The sequence below is a fragment of the Apteryx mantelli genome, chromosome 17, assembly GCF_036417845.1.
Source record: "Apteryx mantelli isolate bAptMan1 chromosome 17, bAptMan1.hap1, whole genome shotgun sequence".
Lineage (NCBI taxonomy): Eukaryota > Metazoa > Chordata > Aves > Apterygiformes > Apterygidae > Apteryx > Apteryx mantelli.
The window spans coordinates 8,194,706-8,210,712 of NC_089994.1; the positions used below are offsets into that span (position 1 = coordinate 8,194,706).

General features: G+C 47.9%; 1 protein-coding gene across 2 annotated transcripts in view; it reads left to right on the top strand.

Moving 5' to 3' along the window:
- GGT1 (gamma-glutamyltransferase 1) overlaps positions 1-15,578 on the top strand; it is a 28,174-nt gene extending 12,596 nt beyond the window's left edge. Inside the window, exons 2-14 of one of the 2 annotated variants that reach the window (XR_010885890.1) lie at positions 3,329-3,496; positions 4,124-4,251; positions 4,492-4,581; positions 5,282-5,474; positions 6,658-6,815; positions 7,701-7,850; positions 8,379-8,515; positions 9,390-9,574; positions 10,403-10,530; positions 11,358-11,470; positions 13,517-13,630; positions 13,900-14,192; positions 14,722-14,771. Coding sequence is in view for 1 of the 2 variants with exons in the window: in XM_013944803.2 (XP_013800257.2) it covers positions 3,333-3,496; positions 4,124-4,251; positions 4,492-4,581; positions 5,282-5,474; positions 6,658-6,815; positions 7,701-7,850; positions 8,379-8,515; positions 9,390-9,574; positions 10,403-10,530; positions 11,358-11,470; positions 13,517-13,630; positions 14,722-14,865 (1,704 nt within the window). In the remaining variant the exon portion in view is untranslated. Of the gene's footprint in view, positions 1-3,328; positions 3,497-4,123; positions 4,252-4,491; positions 4,582-5,281; positions 5,475-6,657; positions 6,816-7,700; positions 7,851-8,378; positions 8,516-9,389; positions 9,575-10,402; positions 10,531-11,357; positions 11,471-13,516; positions 13,631-13,899; positions 14,193-14,721 lie in introns of both variants that reach the window. The other variant, XM_013944803.2, reaches the window with a different exon arrangement.
- The last annotated feature ends 429 nt before the right edge of the window (positions 15,579-16,007 follow it).

Here is a 16,007-nt window from a genome sequence, read left to right on the forward strand (position 1 = left end):
CATGGGTTAGGGCACAGGTATCTGCAGGCTCCTGGTCTATCTCCCAATTGCCGCATGGCGAACAGAATGCCTGTTTGGCTCTTTGCTGTGCCACAGCTAGGAAGGCAGTAAGGTCTGTGCAAGGGATGCCTTTTGCTGGGGGTGGGCCCCAAAGGAGGTCAAGGAGCTTATGGGAATTCAACTGGAAGCCAAGGTAGAGAGGACTATTCTCACCTGAGCTGGCTCTCTGTGCTGCTGTGAAAGAGAAAGCTGCAGACCTTTAGCTCTTACATCTGCTTCTTCTCTAGCAGGATCAACCTGACACAGATGCACTTTTGTTAGGAGCGTTCACTCTTTCTGGCCCGCAGGTCTGACTGCCTTGCTTGGTCACAGGGGCCCAGCCGGAGGAAGATGCGTAGGGTGCTGCATTGCAGGAGCAGCAGCAATTGGCTGTCCCTTACTCACATGCAGCCAGTGCACTTGTTCCTGGCCAGGGGCTGCACCAGTGGCATACAAGAGGAGCTGGAACGCCCTTTTCAAGGCCTGCGTGCTCACCAGCAGCTGGGCACTTGGAGCTGAGTCCCTATGGGTCTGGGAGGTGTTTGTGAGCATCATCCAAATCCAGAGATGAAAGGTGCACACAGACATGCTATCTGAGGCTTCCCCTTCTCTTTTACTGCTGCCTGGCCAGGTGGTAACTCCATGCTGTCGTCTGGCAGCCAGGCAGGCACAGTCGTGGAGGATGACTCGAGCCCCAACCAGGAGCCTGTGGGTTAATGTGCTGGCTACCGGGCTTGGGTCACCCCAGGCTCACAACGTAGCCCAGCAGAGAGTGGCCTTCAGATGAAACAAAAGTACCTTCTGCCTAGCTGGGGCGCAGATCAAAGATGCCATGGCATTTCTTGTAAAGCCTGGAGGAGACTGCCAGTGCTGAAGCTGGACTCTCCCTGCCAACAAACAAAACTGTCTTTAAACTCTGAGGCTGTGTGCGAGCTATTGTTGGAGACATAAAGGCTTCTCTGTTTCCCTGCACAGTCGCTGCTCTGCAAACATGCTACTGGTCTCTTTTAAAAGTAGTTAAGTGTAAATCAAGTACTGAACCTGGAAAGAGGTTTCATCCATTTACCTTTCACTGCCCCCAGCTGAAATTTTATATGGAACAGGACATGCGGTAGACTTGCATCCTGGTTTGAGCCGAATTACTTGGAGACAGACATCCTTAGTGCAGACACTCACAGATACAGGGCTTGGATAGCAAATGGCTATCTCCCCATTGGAAATAACAGGAGTGGGGGTGAGGCTGAGGGGGCAGTGCTTGCTAATCTCCTCCCTCCAAGGAGCACTTCAGTCTGGCTGGCCTCTAGTTAGCTCAGTGCTGGCACGCTTGCTGCTCCCTAGTCCTGCGCGTGCTGCTGCTGCAAGGTGCCAAATGCTGCTCTGACTGTTGGAGTTTGCTCTGCTTTGGACTGTTGAATATCCACGGAGAGTGGGAGTGGTGGCTCTGCTTTTCACCCACAATGCCCTGGATTGGCTTGTCTCTGAGGAGAGCAGATGCTTCGGTGAGGTAAAGGGCATCTTGGTTATTGCACAAGTACAGTAGTCACGGTGAAAACCCATAAGTTGCACTACGCAGGGGGAAACTGGTCCCTGAAGGTGGTATGATGACTTCGGGTCTTTCTGCTGAAACAGTCCTGTGATGGGAAAGGAAATGGGTCAAAGAATAGGCGTTCAAGCTGTGTTTCATGGAAAAATCAGTCTTAACAAAGTGACAATGACTCTCCATCCCTCCGATAGCTCTTGGCTGATCCTGGCGTGTCTGGAATAAACTTGTGGCAGAGCTCCTTGGCATCCCGTGCTGATCCACAGGTAAACAGTAACCCCATGCAGCCCGAGAGCACAGGTGAGGCTCAAGGCAGCTGTGTGCAGCACTGGGAAGCATGGAGATGCAAGCACTGGACATTGCCTTCTAAAAGTGGCAAGCTTATTGGAAAGGTGCTCTGGCCAAGGGCCCTTGTACAGGAAGGGGTGCTGTGCTCACACTGGGGTGAGCCAAATAGGTTGGCCAAGGTGGCTTGCTAGTGACTGAAGGTTTGTGTTGCACTGATCAGTGACAACCTCCTGGACAGGCACTCCTTCACAGGGGTGGCGTTTAAAAGGTGACATGAAGCTAAAGCTCTGAATTTCTCCACTGAATATGACCTGAGTCATTACTAACACCAGTTATGTTCTGCTTCTTGGATTTCCCTTCCACCTATGAAATTGCTGCTTTTTTGGTGTATGGGATTACTTATATGCTACAGAACACGTTCCCACTGAAGTGGCAGCTGCTGGCTTGGGGCCTTTTCATTGCTCTTACTGTAACACTTCAGAGCTGTTACTGATGGGCTTCCAGGAGTCCCTGGGGTGCTTGCTGAAGTAGATCACTCTGAAAATGGGATGCCAGTAATGGGTAAAGGGGAAGCTGGTAAAAGCTTTGGAATTGGTAGGATGGCTGTCCTGCATAGTGGTGGCATGGGCATAGCTAAATGGTGCTGGCAGTGCCCATAGAAAAGATCTTGATATGTATCTGAGTGAGGAAATACTTGGAAGAGCCACTCAGTGGGAGGTCCAGGGGGAGGAGGTGGCTGTTCACTGCCAGCAGCTCAGAACTGCATGGGAACCTGCTAAAAAGCAAGGACTGGAAAGGTGGGAAGAAGTCATATGGTGGGTATGAAGAAGGAAGGAAGAGCTCGATGTAGGTGGCTGCACATTTGGCAAAAGCCTCCAGAGCATGGACAGGATGTGGCCCTTGACTCCATCACATTACAAATGAGGCAAAGGGCTTGCCAGCATGTGCTGGAGGGGAATTCTGGCAAAGCCTCTGACGGGTCTTGTTGGTTTGATTTGGGAACTAGATCAAATTCAGCCTGACACTAGGCCTCTCTCCTTCCCAGCACTGCAGCAAGGGGATGGCCAGTGGTCTTACCGGCTACTTAAATGTTTGTTGAGCATCTAGAATCCTCAGAGTGTAAAGTCACAAAGAGCAATTGTCCTATTGCCATTGAAAGGTAGTGGCAGCAGGGTGCTTGCTTCCCTTAGGAACATCTCCTCCCCTCCTGATGTTCTGCTTCATTTCAAAACTGGACATCACCCTGACACAACTGGTCAGGCTAGAATTGGTCTTCCACCTCCTCCAGCTGTTTTTCCAAACCTCCCTTCCATGGGCAGAGCAGATGGTTGTTGGGGGGGGAAACAGTGGATCTGAAAGAAGGTAGATGAAAAGACTGCTTTTGTGCCTGATCACCTGCTCGCTAGCACTTCCCATGTGGCCCAGAAACACCAAGGTTGATTATCCTGTCTCTTCCTCCAGGAAGATGAAGAAGCACTGTGTGGTGGTCAGTGCCTTGTCTGCGGCCCTGCTGGGGCTCATCTTATTCCTGGGACTCTTCTTTGGGCTGCGCCGTGACTCATGGGACACACACATCTACAAGAAGGCAGCTGTGGCTACAGATGCGGGGCAGTGCTCAATAATTGGAAGGTACTTGACAATTCTTTAGCTCTGATAGCTCTTGCACAAGACAAAACTGTTCTATTTCCTCTGCTGTCCAAGTGCAGCTCTGGCAATTGCACAGCACAAATACTATCTAATCTCCCTGTGGAATGAGGAGGCCAGAATAAAACCCAGGTTCTTACCATGCCTGACCAATATTACTGCAGTCACTCAAAGACAGTAGAGTGGGCAAAGATTCCCCAGGCATAGAAACAATGGGAATGATGCTTTTCAAGTTCCTTTTAAAAATCTATTTGTCAAGCTGTCCTCCAGTTCTAGATGCAAGACCTCAGATTTCATCCTCCTTGGAGAATTGTATTTTGCACGTGTAGCAAATGTGTCTTGGATGTCAGTCCCCACAGGTGTTTTGACATATCTCAGTGTTTTCAGGCTAGTCTGGATGCCTCTTTAATGAGGGCTGATCTGGTCTGCACCTAGACTGTCAGGATCTGTTCTCTAAGGTGATAGAAGCTCAAAACTTCCTACTTTTGAGGATCCTGTAGACAAGGTGTGGACAAATGTGCATGAGAGATCTGTCATATCTGCTCTGACAAGATGGCTGGACTGAAACACTGCAGCATGTCACTGTAAGATGCCTTCTTTTCTGCTGTACAGGGACATCCTTCAGCAAGGAGGATCAGCAGTGGATGCAGCAATTGCAGCTCTGCTCTGTGTAGGACTCATGAATGCTCACAGCATGGGCATTGGAGGGGGTCTCTTCCTGACTATCTACAGCAGCACAGGTAAGGGGCAGGGTCATATGTGGCTGAAAGAGTTGCAGAACTGTTGCTTTATCTAAAGCAGAGAGAGGTGGTTTATCCTACGTGGGTGAAGACTGACCCTCCCAGCCTCTGTGGGAACAGGCTGTCCTCAAAACAACTGTCAAGAAACTGGCTCCCAGTGGTCAGACTCCTTCAGCAGAAACAGTGTCTGTGTGCTGAATCCAGAGCTAAAACACTCTCTTCCTTGCTCTGTCTTTAAAGGGAAAGTGGAAATCATTAATGCAAGAGAGGTGGCTCCAAAAGCAGCATCATCAGACATGTTTGGAAACAACACAGAGAGCTCTCAGAAAGGTATGGCAAAGGCCGTTTCACTGCTTTGAGAGACTTGTATCTGCCAACTTTCATTTCCACCTCTTTGAATGAATCTCTGTGGATCTCCCTAGCTCTTGTCAGTTCAAGAGTCCTCCCTAAATACCTTTTATGGTGGCTTCAAACTGGTGGAACCACTGGTGGAACCAAACTGGTTCAGAGGCTTCAGAGAAGAAGCTGTAATTTCCTTTCAGGGAGGTATTTCCTAATCACTGTGCGATGTAGTAGTCAGCCCATTGCAATTGCTGTCACAATGCTGCAACAAAGCTTTTGGCTTAAGTACGTATATACTCTGTGCCCTCCTACTGTAGTGTGTATCTCTTCTTAAGGATTGGAAACTGCAGGCAGCTATAATAGCTTGTGTGCTGAGCAGCTTTGCTCTGGTACAGAGCCAGCTGTGGGGGAAAGGATCAAAAACCTGAGTAACCAGCAAGAGGGTAGAAGTGCTTCAGCAGTCCACAATATGTAGGCATGAGTATCAGCCAGAATAATTCTGTTAGTATTGTATGCATAGGCTGAGCTCATAATAGTATGCGTGATCCCTGCCTAAAAACAAAGCCAACAGATAAGCCCTGCTTTACCTCCTACTCCATTAATCGCTTTTTTGTGGGGGTTTGGTTTGGTTTGGTTTTTTGAGTTTTCTCTCCTTGCTGTGTGCTAACACATCCCTTGTCGGCTCCAGGAGGACTGTCCATCGCAGTTCCAGGAGAAATTCGTGGCTATGAATTGGCTCACAAACGTCATGGCAAATTAGCGTGGAAAGACCTGTTTCTGCCCAGCATCAAGTTGGCAAGAGAAGGGTTCCCAATTGGGAAAGGCCTTGGAGCAGCCCTCAAATCAAGAGAGAAATCAATTGAAAGCAATCCCTCATTGTGGTGGGTAGAGCAGTTGCTGTTCTGGGAAGGGAAATTTGGGCTTACTGCACCCTAGATGAAGAGTGTGTGTGTTTGTGTAACGTGGTGTCCATGAGGACTGTCCCTCCCCTCCAGTGTCTGTACTTGCTGTACCCTACTGATGCTATTCTAGCTACCTGAAGTTGCTAAATTATGTGACCAATTTCAGGAAAGTTCAGCCCTGATTTCTAAAGGGAGATAAATTCTGCTCTTAAGGCCCATTTGTCTGGGCAGAGGTAGAACCTGAGTACATGCAGGGCTAACTTTGTCAGATGGCAATGTGTTTGTCTGAATCCCCAGCCTTTTTTCATGCTATAAGTACACTAAGCTAATCTGACTTGCATTTTGGCCAATTGCAGAATATGTTCCTCTCCTTGAACACCTCATCTGCTCTCAGGCTGTAGGAATCTGGGTCATCTCTTATCCTGGAGTCAGCCTTCCTGGAGCAATGCCTCTGACCATCCACTTCTGGCAATGACTATGAACATAAAGGGTTTTAAATGCTCCTCCATTTCCTCTTACAGTCAAATCCATGGTGTCTATGTCCAGCCCTACTGGAGATTATGCTTAATCCTTTCTTGTTCCTTAAAATCTCTGCTAGCTACAGGTTGTTTTGCAACCCAATTGGGATGGACAGCCTGGGCCTATCTCCTGCACTTCCGTCTGGAGGGCCAAAGCATCACATCCATGATGAGGGAGCTAGAGGTAGAACTATGTCTACTTCAAAATGCCCTGACAAGTAGGGATCAAAGTGCATTTTCCTGGACTCACTGGGAGCTTTGAACCTCATAGCTTCATGGTCTGTGCTCTGAATTGAATTGCTCGAGTTCAAGGACTATGGCCCCTCACAGGCCTCTTGAGGCTGTTTTTAAACCCTTGGGCAGATGGGGAGGGTGACCTGCCTTGGTGACAAAGATCGATGCTCCCTCCTTCAGGTTTCGCTAAGCAAATTCTGAATGATGTGGAATCCCATGTCAGAAGCCACTATTTGCTTTTATGTCCTAGTTCATGTGGTCAGGACCCATGTGGCATGGCTCAGGCAGTTCCTCTTCTCTCCAGGGATCCTCCAGCATAAACAGTCAAGTACTGTGTCAGCTGATACAGGCACACATAGTTTTGAACTTACACCTCAGATCTGATCTTCTCAATCTCCTTTCTCTGTTAGCGAAGTGTTCTGCAGAGGAGGAAAAATTCTGCATGAGGGCGATATCGTCAAGATGCCTAAGATAGCCCATACATATGAGACTATAGCCAACGAAGGAGCAGATGCCTTTTACACAGGAAGCCTGGCAAAACAGATCATCGCTGACATCCAGAGTGTAGGTGAGAAACAGGACACTGTCCAAAACAGCCTGAGTGATGTGACTGCTGCAGTTCAGCACCCAGGGATGAGCCTGTGACCTGCAGAACCCTTGGAAGCAGGTCAAACCTACTGCCTGAAATGCTGCCTCTGAGATCCGTGGCAACAAGATGCCCGAGAGAAGTTGTTAGCACTTAGAGGTTTAATGGATGTATTTCAAATTTAGTCAGAAATGCATAGTATATACTGTGCATTCCTGGACAACATACTCTAGTCAGAAATGCATAGACTTGCTATAATATAGTAGATACATGCCAGCTACAGAGCCTGAATCCAACAACTTAAAACAACACATGCTCCTGCAATAAGTTTGTTTAACCTCTGGATGCCACTAGATGGTGCCAGTATCCTATCCTTACTAGCTAGCATTGGCTAGCTTCAGTGAACCTCATGTGAACAAGTCATTTACTGGTTTTATTTGTGGTCGTTAATTACTGTCTTCCCCTTTCTGATAAGAAAGGCAATGGAAGGTACAAATTAATCTACTTGTGGGGCAGCACAAAACATCTGCACCTAAAAGCTGCATCTTCCTCCTGTAAACAGGATTCTTTGGGTCATTTTGTTCCCTAATACTACTGGTGTCCTCTGTAGAAATAAATGGATCACCAGATTTTTTGCTGCTGCAGATTAGTCCAACTTCAAGCTTAGGCTATCTGAGCCTCAGTTGGATCTATCAGGGAAAAAATTAATCTCCTGTGCACCCATCTTTGCTCTCTTTACCTTGCAACTTTTTGGATTTGTCTGTGTCCCATCCTGTCCTTACTGTGATGCCTGGTGATGGAATATTATCTCCTCTTCCCACTGGAGATCACATAAACCCACACCTATAGTTTTCTTCTCTCTTCTAGGGGGCATTGTCACAATGGAGGACCTGCAGAATTATAAAGCAACAGTGATTGAAAACCCTATAAACATCACCCTTGGGGAGTTTACCCTGTACACACCTAGTGCCCCCCTGAGTGGCCCAGTGCTAGCACTCATTTTCAACATACTGAAAGGTGAGAGTACCACTGAGCGGTGTCTGGCAGGCAGCAGGAGCTCGGAGAGCTCCAAAGACAACTGTTCTTCTGTTTTGGGAGTTGGGCCTCAATAGCACTCCAGAGGATGAAGAACAGCAGTGCTGTTCCTCAAGGGTGTCTGAAGCCCCAGAAAGGACCAGAGAAGTAGAAACATTCCTCTTCTGCTGTAAACTCAGGGATGTGTCCTTGCTATGTGAAACACAGGTGTGAAGGGGAAAAATATTCTCCTGATTGGGGCACTTCCCCAGTACCTGCATGGGTGGAAACTAACTTGTACTTGAGGCTTCTTTGAAAAACACCTCCCCAAGTGCAAATCCTGCTGCTGATTCCCACAGAGCCTAAAACTACCAGAGCTCCTGTGTTCTCCACGTGGAGGTTAGGACAGTGCAGTCCCTGTGTCTCTGTAGTGATGGGCTTCAAGATGATCCTGTTTGACACAGTTTTATTAGCAGCCCATTGACCATGTATCTTCATTTGTGTTCACAATGGCTTGTCTTCTGTTGCCAGGATATAATTTCTCTGTTGACAGCATCAAAACCCTGGAGGAGAAAGGTTTGACTTACCACCGCATTGTGGAGGCCTTTCGCTTTGCCTACGCCAAGAGGACTTTACTAGGAGATCCAAAATTTACTAACATCGAAGAGGTAACTGGCAAAAGCTTTTTCCTTCTGCAGTACCAGTGTTGACTGGAACATGGCTTCAAGTTTGTGAGTGACTAAGCATTGTCAGGGATGCTCCATACCACCTGCTGTTGGCAGGCACTGAAATGTATCTCTGAATTAAAGCACCAGGTCCTATGGCAGTGATTTATGGCTTAGCTGTGAGGGATATAAATGGAGGAAGCCTTCCTGCTTTAGGCGAAGCAAAATCCTCAATTTCCCAGGAGCCTTCACGTGTATTTAGGGCTAACCCTCCCTGTTTTAACAGTTTGAAGCCTCATACACTAGATGATACTCACAGTACTGTTGTGGCTCTCTGAACACAGTCCTGCCCGTAGTAAATGGACCAACGGATATGAAGGGCTGAGGCAGGAACTCTACTTCTCCCGACTCTGCACTTTGTGCTCTTATTTCTGTGACCCTCCAAAAGCAGCAGGATCTGAGCACAGCCTTGCTTGGCGGACACAAACTTGCAACTTACAGAGCAATTATCAGGGCTTGCCTTGGTCTAATCCTCTCAGCCTTATTCCTCTTCTCTCATCTCTGAAGCAAGTGTAATACTGTTTGCATATACCTTACTGCAGTGTTGAGGATAGCTTTCCATAGATCTACAATAATGGATGTTGATTAACTTCCCACACAAAAGGGTGCATTGTAATAGCTTCTTCTGTGACTGCTTAAAATGCTCTTTGGTAACATGTCTGCCTTTCAAGAAGGAGGAAGACTCCCACTGGAAAACTATAGTCTTATTGCTGGGACTTGCCACTCTTCTGTGGTCTGAAGTTTTGGATATCGGCCTTGTAACTACGTGTCTCTTGAACTTAATCTGCCAAGTAACTGCATTCGATTTCTCTGGCAGGCGATCAAAAACATGACATCTGAGTTCTATGCGGATAGTCTCCGGAGGAAAATCACAGACGTCTCTCATCCAATTGACTACTACGAGCCAGTGTATCACACTGCAGCTGATGCTGGTACATCCCACCTCTCCGTTGTGGCCGATGACGGCAGCGCTGTGTCCGCCACCAGCACCATCAATCAATAGTATGAGCTCAGACGTTACTTCCATGTAGGCCTCTGCTGTCTTCCTAGTGGTTCTGTGGTTGGTATAAAACATCACTGAACTGGCATCTCCGTAGTGGGGCAATGATGGGTAGCACTGCTGATGGGCACTTCTCCCGCTGAGCTTGCAGGTCAGTTCTTAATGCTGAGTCCTGTGTGGTTGGGTCAGAGGCCAAGATATGTGAACTAGGGTCCTCTCTCATGTTGGGTTCACCCACCGAGGAGACATCCACAGCATCTGAATCTTCTCATAAGCATGCTATCACTGCAGGCTCTGATTTCCCAGGCATCTAGAAGAAATTTGAGCTAATACAGCTGGCCTGGAAGTGCAGTGTTTGTCTTTGAGTGCTGTCAGAAAGAGCTTTGTTCCGTGTGTACGGCCTGAAGCTGGGGGGGGTAAAGGCTCTTCTTTCTGTTCATAGTATATCTCCTGCTTGACCCATCTAAGCAAAACCCCAATCATTCCCAAAATGTCCTAGCCTTTGAGTTGTACCACCTCTAAATGGTGTGCAGCCCTTCCCAGTGACAAGGGGAATTAATTGTATTTAGCTGCTCTGCTGTTTTTTCCCCTTGGGGCCCTTGCAGGGAGCTATACAGCAGGGCTCTAGGCTGCCTTTCCTCTTTGTGTAGCTGGTGCATGGGGTATGAACTGCTTCCTTTCCCCATACGGTGACAGAATGTCTTTTACAGCAGGAGGGATTGGAGAGTTACTCCCATCAAATCCCAGGTTTCACATTGTAGTAATTAACCTGAAGCTCATTCCAGATTTGCTTTGGTTTTGACATGTCTGCGCCAACTTGTTTTGTTTAGCTTTGGCTCTGATATACGATCCAACGTGAGCGGAATCATATTTAATGATGAGATGGATGACTTCAGCTCACCTAACATAATCAATGGATTTGGGATCCCTCCTTCTCCAGCAAACTTCATAGCACCAGGTAGCTGTAAACTGCCTTCCCAACTCAGTCTTGTGGCTGTATCTTGCATACTAGTGCTGTGGTGTCTGCAAGCCAGGCTGCAGCATGTCTGCAATCAGGCACAGATCTGGGGCTGTCTGCTGAGGGTGGGGGTGAAAGTGAGGCACCTGGCATCCCTGCTGAAAGTGCACAACCAGCTGCTCTGGGAGCACCCTGAAGAAGGAGAGGCCACCTAAAGAAAAACTCCTGGACCTGCCTCTTTCCAGCAGCCTGATATCCTTTCCTAGGGAGCTTGGGGCATGTCAAGTAAAATGTCTTGAGGCTACAAGAGGTTTCTTCTAAGTGTCTTATGAGAGAGGAAGCAGGAGAGGCTGACCACAAAGTGTTAGATGGCACTGTCCATCCTTCTCCCTGTGCTGCCTGTAGGGCAGCTCTGAACAGACCATTTGTGTACCCTACTCGAGCACCAAGCCTGCTCCACCTGCAGACTGATTTCATTGCTGCTAAAGTGGGCTGGGGGTTCTGCCACCTCCTGCACACGGCGCTTTGGCCAGGGGCAGGGGAGTGAAAGGATGGGGAGGCAGCTGCATCAGAGACAGCCCCAGCCAGGATGTGGAAGGCTGGCACTTTCGCCTCTGCACAAAGGCCTGGGGCTAAGCTTTGCATTGCAGGAGCAAGAAGGAGGTGGGTACAGGAGGGACTGGGACCCCAAGGGCTGAGCAAGACTTGTATGAGCTGAGTCAGGTAGATAGCTACTGGGGCTCTGGGTTTGGACATGGAGTAGGAGCCAGCAGTCTGTAAGGTGCCAGTGGGAGGCTGAGCCTCTGTCACATCTGTGTCCCCAACAGGTAAACAGCCGTTGTCCTCCATGTGCCCCTCCATCTTGGTGGATAAAACAAAAAAGGTCAGGATGGTGGTTGGTGCTTCTGGAGGAACAAAAATAACTACAGCCACGGCACTGGTATGTGATGATATGGGCACCCTGGGGATAGGGGTGAGGCAAAACAAGTTGTGGAGAGGCACGGTTTGGGATAAGGGGCTTGAGTCTCTGTCTGTGTGATGTGACCATGGCCAGTGCTCCCTGCTGGGCCTCAGCATCCACTGCAGGCCTGGTGGCTGGGAGGGAGCATTTGGTCTGGCCTTCTGAGGGCCAGACCCTCCAACCCCAAGGTCTTCACAGGTCTCCTACTAAATTGCCTCCTTTAATGACTCCAGGTCTTTCCTTTTGGCAAGTTCTTCCTACTACTTGCAGGAGAAGATGTGTGACTTCAATTTAGCTTTGACTTCTAGCCTCTGGATCTCTGCAAACTAGTCTCTTTGTCTAGTTTAGAGCCATTCCCATCCAAAATTGTAAACTTTGTTCACTTCTGGAATGACTAAATAGGCTGTTTCCTAACTGACACACTGCCTCCTTTCCCCTCATACAGTGTTTGATAGCTGAACATGTGTGCGATTAAACCAGTTTTATCCTGAAAGAGGAGATGGTTGCCCACATTTGTCCTGTGTGTAAGAGGACTTTGAAAAGGAGCTGAAATGGGCATGGTGTAAATTGTTCTGGTCGGTCTCAGTGCTGGGCGGCTGTAGTAGGTGCTCCTGTTCTAGACATGGTTGCTAAGGCTGCTTATTCTTGTTTTTTTTTTAAAAAAAAAAATCTTGTTGCTCTTTCAAACCTTTCCAGTTTTCTAAAGTGATGCTAAATTGTGACACGCTCCAGAAATGGTCTCTTCCCTAACACAAAGGGAATTGGCATGTCATTCCCTCCTTACATATCCCAGGATTTCTCCTTCTGCATTGCGACACAGCTCACTTCCACCAAGAGCTTGCAGTAGAAAGTCCTCAAGGTCCTGCTAAGTGTCCTGTCTCCTGTTCTCTATATGCCTTATTCCTGAGGAGACCCTCAGGCCCACACCTTGCTGACATGGGGTAGATCTGGCTCAGAGTCCTCACCCCAGGACAATGAGGGGGTGCAGTAATTAATTTCTACTTTGGCCTTCCCAGCAGTAAATCAGAGGAAGCTCAACTGCTCTCCCAAGCAGTAGGCATATGAATGAAAGTAATGCAGAGGAGCTACATAAGAACTTATGCCAGGAATGGTGGCAAGCTCTCTGAGAACTGCTGTGGCAGCTACTTGAAGGCCCAGCTAGACCAAAAGTGATTGGCACTGTGGAGCACAGGGCATGGCTTGGATGCTAGTGTCTGGCCTGGCTGGGTGCAGCCCCTCTGAGTGCTGAGCCAGGCTGGGGTTTCTAGCCATTGCCCTGAAGGCTTGGCAGCATTGGGCTGAGGCTGGACTCCAGCTGAACCTATGGGGTCTCATGCTCCTGCAGTCCTTGCTGTCCATCTCCCCTACTCCTTCTGCATGACTTCTGTGCACTGCTGGGTTTGGTGGGTGGCCGCACACTGATGCTAGCGACACAGTAGTTCTGAGCTCCAGGCTGGATCCTGCTCTCTGGCTGAGGCGGGAGAGCAGTCTCTGCAAAAGTTGCCACAAGCAGGGTTCAGAGCCCTTGATCCTGAGGCTGTTTTCACTTGCCAGCAGCTCCAACCTGCAATCTAAGCAAGCGGGGATGAGCTAGGTTTAAGGAAACTGGTTGTACAGTAGCAGGAAGCAGTAGCTGTGCATTCGCACCGAGATGACCGTTGTGTGTCTAAATAAGCCAGCACTGGCTTAATCAGAGCAGGATAAATCCAGCCACAGCAGCTTGAGGATCTGATCCTTTTGTTATGTTAATTGCAACCACTAATGGCCTCTTTGTGTGGGAATCCTCCTGAGCATATACAAGCTGAACTGCTGCAATGTACCTGTGTTTTGCTTAGCCAGGAGAGGGTGAGCCCGAAGGAGCATGAACAAGAAATAACTTTTTGTTTGTGTGTGTGTGTGTGTGTGTGTGTGTGTGTGTGTTCTGGTAAACATCCTTCAGAAATCTCTGCCTTTGCTGCTGCTGCTGCAGGGATCAAATCTCTTTGGAGGCAAATAACTAACGTTAAGGTGTTTTGCCTTTCTTAGGCAATCATCAATTCCCTCTGGTTTGGTTATGATGTCAAGAAAGCAGTGGAAGAGCCCAGAATTCATGATCAGCTGTTTCCCAGTATCACTGAATTGGAGCAGGAAATAGAGGAGGTTTGTCTGGCTTGAGGTTGGGGTGTGCATGTGCTGTTGTCTGGTGCTGGGCTCACTGTGTTGGGAAGGCTTGTGCTTGCGGCAAATGCTTGCAGCAAATCGTGACACCTTGCTAAATGTTCCTAGGTTAGAGGTATTAAAGCTGGCACAGGTCCAGCACTGGGTCACGATAACTGTTCAAAGTGTACATCTACTTTAAGGCCTAGTGCGTTCAAGCACAAGCTACATCTGGAACTGATACTATTTATCTTCTTCCAAATGTTGTTTAGCTCAAAGGACTTGCAGAACAGTGAACCACATCAGGCCCTGAAGCATCCAAGTAGTCTAAATCCAGTGACCCTCAGGAAGCTCTTGTCCTATTGTGCGGCCTCCTGATGAATCCCGAAGAGCTGGCACAGTGCTAGCAAGGGAGGGTGCGCACGGGGAGCTGAGAACAAGCCTGAAAATAATCTCACAGTAAAGGTCTCTGCGCAGAACTGTCTGTCAGTCTGTGACCTGATGGCAGGATCTGCCATGCTCTGGATACCACGCCCCTGAGCTGGCAGCTTCACTTCACCCTGAGGTATCAAGCGTTTCAGAGGCCTGAGGCAACTGTGGTCTTTGTACGCATCTTATCCCATGTCTCTCATTAGCAAAAACACTCCTAGATAAGCCAACTTTTTTCATCAAGCTATCCCGAAGATCCTCTTTCATCTCCAGACAAAATAAACTTCTCAGTTATTACCTTAAGATATGTGCCTGCATTGAGTAGGATGCCCTGCCCTCTAAAAGTCCTGTGTCCTACCCCCAAACAGGATCCATCAGTCCTGGCTGTCAATGTCTGAATATGTGAGGCAGAATGCTCTGGGGCTCAGGGACAGTACTGGTAGCCTACACTGAACACTGCAAATGCCATATCTTCTCAACTCCACCTCTTCAAAGCAAAGCATCTCAAAAAGCAGAAGGAAGAAGAGGGACAGCATATAGCTTTAGGGGACCTACCTAATACAGGCACCAAATGCTTGGGTAGCCGTGGAGGATGCAGGTCACAGATAGCAGCACATATGCAGTTTCTCTCTCTCCTGTTGTACTCATGCACCTCTTTATTCCAGGGTATAGAAGAAGAACTAAAGAAGAGAAGACATAATACCACATGGATGAGCGGCAATGCAGTTGTGCAGGCCATTCTCAGAACAGATGATGGATGGGCTGCAGCCTCCGATTCCCGGAAAGGTGGCTTCCCTGCGGGCTACTGACCTCGCTCAGCTCCTTTTTTCAATGATCTAATGACACTGAGATGTGTTTGGGGGAAGATCCTTAAGGTCTGCAACTCAGGGACTTCTCACAGGAATGAGAACAAATTTACCTGTGATTCTATTGACAGAGCTGAGAATGATGTTCTCAACAGCCATTACTGAAGTGCCTCGTGGCAGAGCAGTGTGCTAAGAAAGGCATGTCTACAAGGACATGCAATACCTACTTGAAGAGTCTGTTCTGCCTTTGTTTCCTGCCTCATCTCCATCCCATGTAATCAAACTTGGTACCCAGTGTTTCTGAAAAAGGTCCAGCTCACCTAAGCTGCAGGAAGTGTTTCCCTTGCACAGCTTCAGCTACTGGGAATGTCCTCATCACTGCTAGAGAAGAGATTTGACTCCTGTTGAGTAGATGAGAGTTAGAGGGGCTCTGGGGGCTGGATCTTCTACATTACAAACTAACAGGTCTGTGCCATAGCAGGAACTCCAATACTAGACTGGGATAAACCTTCACAAACTCACCACTCTTTCTTTTAACAAAGGATTTTTCTGCTTTTCACTTCAGAAGTTGATTATTGGTGATGAGTGTGTAGCTGGTTTCAAACTTTTTTTTTTTTTACATATCTATATTTCTGTTGAGAAGGTCTAAAGGGAAGACAGATGCTACCTGTAAAACTCTGAGCACAACTAAAATAAATAAATATGGTGTCACACATTTTTTTTGCCTGCACAGTTGATACTTCTAAAAGAGACTGTGAGAGTTTGCATGAGAAGCTCTCCTGAGATTTTTCTTCTTTGTTCACTCCTTTCATGAAGCTATGAGTAAAAAAAGTAGCTAAGTGTCCAGGACAAGCTTGGTTTTCTCCAGTTTGCCTCTTACCACACCAGATGCAGGCCTGAAGTACCAAAGAGTCCAAGCAAATGAAACCTCTAAAAGAGGGCATGCTACAGTTTCTCTAGTTTGAAGGTGAGCTACTGTTAATCAGGCAATTAATGACCTCGTAGAAATCCATATCTGATATGGGACAGCTAAGTGTTCTGCACCGACATGTTGATGGGGTTGGTGTTTGCCTACCACTATGGACTAGTATCTCATAGTAGATAAACTTAGCAAAGTTCAACTCTTGACTCAGATCAAAACTGAG